Source organism: Camellia sinensis, chromosome 8 (assembly GCF_055761805.1).
Source record: "Camellia sinensis isolate YWXY chromosome 8, ASM5576180v1, whole genome shotgun sequence".
NCBI lineage: Eukaryota > Viridiplantae > Streptophyta > Magnoliopsida > Ericales > Theaceae > Camellia > Camellia sinensis.
In genome coordinates this window covers 21,029,310-21,037,123 of record NC_138968.1, presented here as the reverse complement: position 1 = coordinate 21,037,123, position 7,814 = coordinate 21,029,310, and the positions used below count along the sequence as shown (strand labels likewise).

The window sequence follows — 7,814 nt, the reverse complement described above, 5'->3', positions numbered from 1 at the left end:
TCCATTGTGGATGCTCCTAGGCTTCCCTTAAGTGCTAGTTTATTAGCTAAAATCAATCCATGTGTTTGTTTTTTTGAAGCTCTAAAGTCTAAACACTTTGAGAGTGTACTTTCTCAAATGTCAAGCACCAAATACCAAAACATCCCCAAACCTGAATAATTCTATTCCACTTTAGAGAATTTCAAACCTTCAGCAGATGAATAGAGAATTTCAAACATTTTAGCCCTTTTTTTATTTAGTTAACAAGCAGTCCAACAATGTGTTCAATAATATATCCTTTATGTCACTTTTCTTCAATCGGTCACAAGCATTTCAATACTATACATACTCAAACTCCACAGCCACAACACAACTCACCCATCATTCCCTTGAACACTCTTACTGAACCAGCCAAAATCCTCTCTCTATCTCTTTCTCAATCAAACAATTTTATGGCAGCGGAGCAGAAAGCAGAATATCCATTGGCACCAGCCAACGGTTTTGCCCGAAGCGATGAAGAGGCAATCACATCAGAGGCTGAAGAGCTTCGCCTCAAGAAACGCAAGCGTTTGACATTTTTTATTATCTTCACAGTGTCACAAATCGTTATGGGAATAGTGTTTGGTTTAACCATAATGAAAGTCAAAACTCCCAAGTTCAGGGTTCTGTCTGCCACGTTCGAGACCATTAATGTCACAAGCCCTTCATTTAACATGAAGATGTATGCTGAAATTGGGGTCAAGAACCCTAATTTCGGCCCCTATAAATTCCACAACACCACTGTTGATTTCTACTACGGAGAAACATTATTTGGGAGTGCTGGTATTCCTGTGTCGAAAGCCAGTCTGAAAACAACCAAGAAGTTCAATGTTACAGTGGACCTTATCGCACCGACTAGCCTAGCGAGCAACACAGTTTTTGCAAATGAAGTGAGTTTAGGGTTGTTGCCTCTGAGAAGCCAATCTAATCTGAGTGGAAAAGTAACACTAATGTTGATAATGAAGAAGAAGAAATCTATCCAAATGAATTGCACCATGATTGTCAATATCAAGGCAAAACAGCTTCAGGATGTGAACTGCTAAGTGATATTTATGTTGTATTTGCATTTTTTATTTTCAAAATATATGTACTTTTGTTTTCCATAGGGAGGGTGGGGGAGAGGGAGGGGGTACATGTTTGGTACTATAGTTCCTGTTATTATTATTCTTTACTTTGTGATTTGCATTCTAATTAGATTTCATCTTATTTGAATGTTAAAGAAAAAATATTTAAATTCACAGCATTATGGTTTGAAAGTTTGATACAATAAGAGATGCAGATAGTGAATGGGTTGCACTGGTATCTTTAAGATAAAAGATTGCCTTAATGGAATGCTAATTGGCTCACTAAATCCAAATTTTATAGCACGTCATCTTGGATGTGATTATGAGTATATTAATTTTTATTTCCTCACAAGTCAAAAATAAATTTTACTCGATCATGTAGACTTTTTCATCTTAGTTATCCTAAATAAATGAATCAGCTTGGCCCATCAAATTGTCTAAGTTACATAATCCAACCGCATCAGAATGGATGATACAAAGTCCTACAACTTTTCATTATTTTAGAGAACTTTAAGCTATTATGGAGACAAAAAGCTATGTGAAGTAAAAGAAGAAAGTTTACTAATTGCTGCTACGAAGTAGAACTTTTCAAAATATGGGTTCTAAAATCACTTGCTCAAGCAACCAACAAAAAGTTACGCATTTCTATAATTCATAAATTAACTGATAACAACATATATCTCAATTATTTTCAACTCTAATGATATGATTACACTTGATTTTTTTCACCCCTCATTTTCGGTTTCTATATTTTTCGGCCACATATGTCACATTTTTTTTTTTTTTCACTTTCACTTCTGGTATTCTGGTTCAAACTGAATAAATAAAATTATGATAATTAACATAGAAGTTAGAGTCGCCAACATTTCATCTTCTTAAAAAATAGGGCAAATTACATATACCTCCTTTGAGGTTTAGCTAAATTACAGACACTCCCTTGAGGTTTCAGAAATTACAGATATCCCCTTGAGGTTTATATTTTCATAACAAATTGTCCCCTGAGGTTTATATTTTCATAACAATTTGCCTCCTAATTTATTATGTAAATAGTACCTTCAGGGGGTATCTGTAATTTCTCAAATCTCAGGAGTATATGTAATTTTGCTAAATCTTAAGGGGATATATGTAATTTGCCCTAAAAAGTAAATAGTCATAGAAGAATAATTTATAATGACCAAAATTTTTAGTACAATCCACAATAGACCATACAACCAAGCAACATTTCAAAAACATTAAAATAAAATCTAAAAACAACCAAGCATAAAAAATATTAAATAAAATACACTTTTAATCCACAATTAGATAATAGTAAATTTTTATATCTAGAAAGAGAAATATATATATATATATATATATATATATATATTTGACATGGATAGGCCCATAAGGCTTACAACCCACAGCAAACAACCCCAAATCCATCGCTTGGGACCCATAGCATAACCCGGTTGGCAAAGCCCAGGACAGCTGGAAGCCATCTGGGCATGGAGGGCCAATGACATTCGGGCACATGGCAGGTGAAACACAGGCCACATCAGCAGACAAAGATCTGCAGAGTTATTGCCACAACACATCACCATTAATGCAGCCCATCACAGCATTTATTACGACAACACCTCCCCGTCGGAACAGAGCCCCTCACCCTGAACAAGGTAAGCTACGGCACAGGCTTTCGGCGGAAGGGGGCACGTCGCAAGGGACAGTGAAATGATTACCAAAGGATATAAGCAAGAATCGAAGACAAGAGGAAGGTTAAGCTTTTCTATCTCTCTCTCTCTATATTTTTCTTTCTTCCATTACTGATTTGCTCGCCGGAGGGTTCACTGGGGGACTACCCCGTTCCCCTTTGGACTTGCTTGCAGGTCATCTGGTGGAACCATCCGCTTGGATCGGAACTTGAAGAGCTTGGACCAAGCGGATGGTTCCACCAGATGACCTGCAAGCAAGTCCAAAGGGGAACGGGGTAGTCCCCCAGTGAACCCTCCGGCGAGCAAATCAGTAATGGAAGAAAGAAAAATATAGAGAGAGAGAGATAGAAAAGCTTAACCTTCCTCTTGTCTTCGATTCTTGCTTATATCCTTTGGTAATCATTTCACTGTCCCTTGCGACGTGCCCCCTTCCGCCGAAAGCCTGTGCCGTAGCTTACCTTGTTCAGGGTGAGGGGCTCTGTTCCGACGGGGAGGTGTTGTCGTAATAAATGCTGTGATGGGCTGCATTAATGGTGATGTGTTGTGGCAATAACTCTGCAGATCTTTGTCTGCTGATGTGGCCTGTGTTTCACCTGCCATGTGCCCGAATGTCATTGGCCCTCCATGCCCAGATGGCCTCCAGCTGTCCTGAGCTTTGCCAACCGGATTATGCTATGGGTCCCAAGCGATGGGTTTGGGGTTGTTTGATGTGGGTTGTAAGCCTTATGAGCCTATCCATGTCAATATTCAATAAAAGTCAAGATTTATTTATAGTAGGACTCTACAACAATGATTTTGAATATAGATTTGCATTATGGAGAAGTTGACAACGGAGTGCTTTTTTATTATTAGCCTTCATCTTACAAAAAAATTGAACCAAACAAAACCTATGATTTGCAGTTTGAAACTTCTAATAATGAAAAAATAAAAAATAAATTAAAAAAAGAAAGAAAGAAAGAGATGATATTATATATATACTTGAAAAAAAATTTTAAAAAAATGTTTTAAGAAAAAAATAAAAATATAATAAGAGGCCAACAATATAATTTATATGACCAAAGTATATAACCAAATATTATTTTATCTTAATTATTTTTTTAATAATTAAATTCAAATAAAAAATCAACCATGAATGTATACATGAACCGTTATATAAACAGTACTAAAAGATGAATAGTGTATTACAATTCTCAAAAAACACTAAATTCATCTCTAAGGCTTCCTTTGAGAGATTAAAAAAAAAAAAAAAAAAAAAAAAAAAAAAAAAAAAAAAACTAGCTTATTAACTAAAATTACTCCTTTTTTATTTTTATTTTTCTCTATCTACGAACTCTAAAGTCTTTAACCGGAATAATTCTTGTCTTATTGTACGCATTCCTGAACCTTCAGATTAAGATTAGAGAATTTCGAACATTTTAATCATTTTTTTAATTTAATTAACAAGCAGTCAAGCAAAGTGTTCAATACTAAAACAGTCACCACAACTAGGGGTCATCAAATGGTCCGTACACAAAAAATTTGATATTATCCAACTAGTCCCACCTGGAATGGCTTGTCCTAACCCCACTTGAGTGCCCATCCCATCCCATTCCATTCCAACCCAACCCAACCCAACCCATAAAATATGATTTATATGCATTTTGAATTAATTATATTTTTAGTCTCTAAATTATCAGGTTTGTGTCATTTTGATTCCAATGTTTAAAGTGTGTTAGTTTAGTCTTTAATGTATAAAAAATATTTCGATTTGATCTCCCAACTTAACTCATTTGTAGGTGCATGTGAAAATTGAATTACAAATTTTACTTCTTAGTCTCCAAAGGATGTAAATTGAGTCATTTTTGTCTATAATTTTTAAAATTATGTTAATTCATTCCCTATATATAAAAGTATTTCGATTTCGTCTCCAACCTAATTTTGTCTCCCTTTCGTCTGAACTATGTGTAAATCTTGGAAATCATGAATACATATTATCAAAAAAAGAACGAAAAAAAAAATTCTCTTGGAAAGAAATATTCTTGCTATTATAAAAAAAAATATAACTTTTGCGACAATTTTTCTTTTGTTTTATCGAAAAATATTTTTTCTTGTAGGGGATTATCTAATTAATATGTTATGATATGCAAGTAAAATATATAGGGGTAATTTCATTTCAATATAGGTTTAGAAAAATATTTTCAAATTCATATAAAACTTTATAAATATTAAACAGTAATTATAATGTTTTTTTTTTTTTTTTTTTGTTTATGAATACTTAATTAAAATTTGAAAATTCCACTGACATGGAATTTTCCCAAATATATATACATATTGGTTGACCGAATTAATGAAAAAGATTTTTTTGGCCTTTTTTAAAGTTTTATTTTATTATTATTATTTTTATTTTTTTGATGAGTATTTATGCTTTTATGCTTTACCCTTAGTTCAGATGAAGTGAGACAAAATTCTAGGTTGGAGGACCAAATTGAAGCACTTGAATGGGACCAAATTGAGACAATCTAAATATTGATAATTAAATGACACAAATCCCTAACTTTCGTGACTAAAAGTGTACTTTTTTTAATTGAATTTTTATATTTATTCCTAACTTTAATTACATCATAAACGGAATTAAATTGGAGGATAAAATCAAAACACTTTTCATACATTGAGAATAAAATTGATACAATTTAAATATTAAAAATTAAAATAGCACAAATTTTACTTTTTTCAAACCAAAAAGTAATTAACCCATGTAATTTTGTTTGGCACTAGAGCCCCTCTTGTAACTATTCTTTCTTTGTGCTTTTGTTTTCGAGATTTGCATTCTAAATTTCTAGTTATTGATGTTTCAGATCAATTCTGTTGTAGTATTAGTGACTGCAAATTTATTTATACACATATGTATAATATATTTTTTCTTTTTGAATAATCGGGTATCTGAATCAGTTTACGCGCATCTCGACTAATCCCAAGACCTTGAAGTTAACGATCAGGCAAACCTCCAGTAACTCTAAGATTTGGGATGTTGGGCGTTTATGAGATTCGAACCCCTCTTTTTAAGCATAAATTTTCTTAACTTACGTAACTAACAATATTTATTTACTTATAAAATATAGAAAAAAAATTACTCATAAATCCCATTTGGGAAAATATTAATCCATTTAGTCCTACATGTTTTTTTATAAACTAAATAGTCCTTTTTATTTGTAGTATGTATTATTGATTTGATTTTGTAATATTTGAATTTACTTGTTTGCCCCTTATTGTGATTGTGTTTTTCATTTTTTTTGAGATTGAGTGTATGTGTGTCACGACCCAAATCCGCCCCTATGGGTTTAGCATTGTAACCGGCCAGTAATCTTGGGGTTACCAAAGGCCTCTTGACAGATTAACATATAGTAAGGGGCTGCGGAAGAAAATATACAAAATATACAAGGTCCAATGAGCTGTGATGACATACATGGGACAGAATAGTTCAAAACTTTCATAGACTTTCGGAAGAAGTCAAAGGATACAATATTTACATATCACACATAGGCGTACATGATAAAAATCTCGCCCACAACTTAACAAACAACATAGTCTACTATGATTACAAAAACAGCCACAAAACTTGACTTCATCCGGAACCTCCTCAGGAGGCGCAAAGGTTGGCTAACAAAAACTAAAAATTAGGCTGTCAACCCTTCACGTGCCTGCTCACCTACATACATAGTATAAATAGTGAGCTGAAACTCAGTGAATAATAACAGAGTAAGGGGTTTAATGAATATTGTCCATAATAGTTATAGGAAACATAAATTAATAGTTATCAGAAATGGATTCATAATCATGTTCAAAAATCATAATTCATAGCAGACACAGATTCAGAATCACATTCATAATCAGAAGTTGCAGTTAATCATACGTGGTACATTCATTAGTACTAGCAGAAACAGTTGACCCCTGAAGGGACGGCCATAAAGGCATACAATTGACTCACGTGCACGGAGACGGTACAGTTGGCTCATGAGACGTATAGTTGGCCCATAAAGGGACGTATACATAAGGATCCATAACAGTTGGCTCATGAGACGTACAATTGGCCCATAATTGGGATGTAACAGAACAAATAACAGATGTCATTTGAATCTAAGACTGCCACGAATATATTTCAAAACATTGGACAACTATTTATTCATACATAAACTAATTTTTCAGAAACAGATCATCTTATATCATTCAGAAAGTACTTATAATTGAACATAGCTTTACAAAGTTATTGTGCCATCACGATCTGCTGAGTTTGAACAAAGGTGATGTGATTGGTGACTGTCGGATCAGTTGAACTGGTGAGCCCTGACTGGCCTTTCTTTGCCTTGCCTCAGCGAAGGAAACACTGGTTGCCTTTGGATTGAATCTCTAACCTGACAAAGTCTATCAACACAAGTCCAAAGTATCCGGAGGATATCGGAGCCTTCTGAAGCTATAGTTCCAAGACTACCTTGCAAAAGAGAAAACAGACAGCACCTCAACTTGATTTCACTAGAACAGATATGAGCATAGTTGAATGACTGTGCTCTCTACTGAATTCTGCCTCAAAACAGATACCCTCAAACACTGATGTCCTCAGACTGATATCCAGACTTGCAACTGATATATACATTCCTGTAGAGACACACCCTAACAGAATATGTCAAGCAAGTGAGAGCCAAAACACTCCCATGGTGAGGTAAGGTTTCCCTGTCCTAGTTTCGCCAGGAGCTAGGGTTTCACTACGCACGCATGCGGTTTCATATGATCCTGTATTCGGGTGAGTAATCTGTCCTAGTTTGGAATAGTCTCTAAGGCTTCCGATATGCAACTAGGCCGATTGGTCAAAAAGGGTGCCTCAGCAAGACCACCTAATATACCTCCCGCTCCCAACACCAAAAGATAAGAGGAGGAAAGCGATAGAGCGGTCATCCAGATCCAAGGTTTGTGTTCCCATCATGGCAGAGCCCGTAACCAGTCAACCTTATGGCACGCTTTTCCAAGCAAGCCTCCGACAAACCCTTCAGGAATAGCAGATGGCAAACACTGT

At 34.8% G+C, this 7,814-nt stretch overlaps 1 protein-coding gene across 1 annotated transcript; it reads left to right on the top strand.

Moving 5' to 3' along the window:
• Positions 1–431: 431 nt before the first annotated feature.
• Positions 432–1,061, top strand: LOC114278422 (late embryogenesis abundant protein At1g64065-like). Its single transcript, XM_028220468.2, has one exon. It carries the CDS (start codon positions 432–434, stop codon positions 1,059–1,061), a length of 630 nt encoding a protein of 209 aa, XP_028076269.1.
• Positions 1,062–7,814: the final 6,753 nt, after the last annotated feature.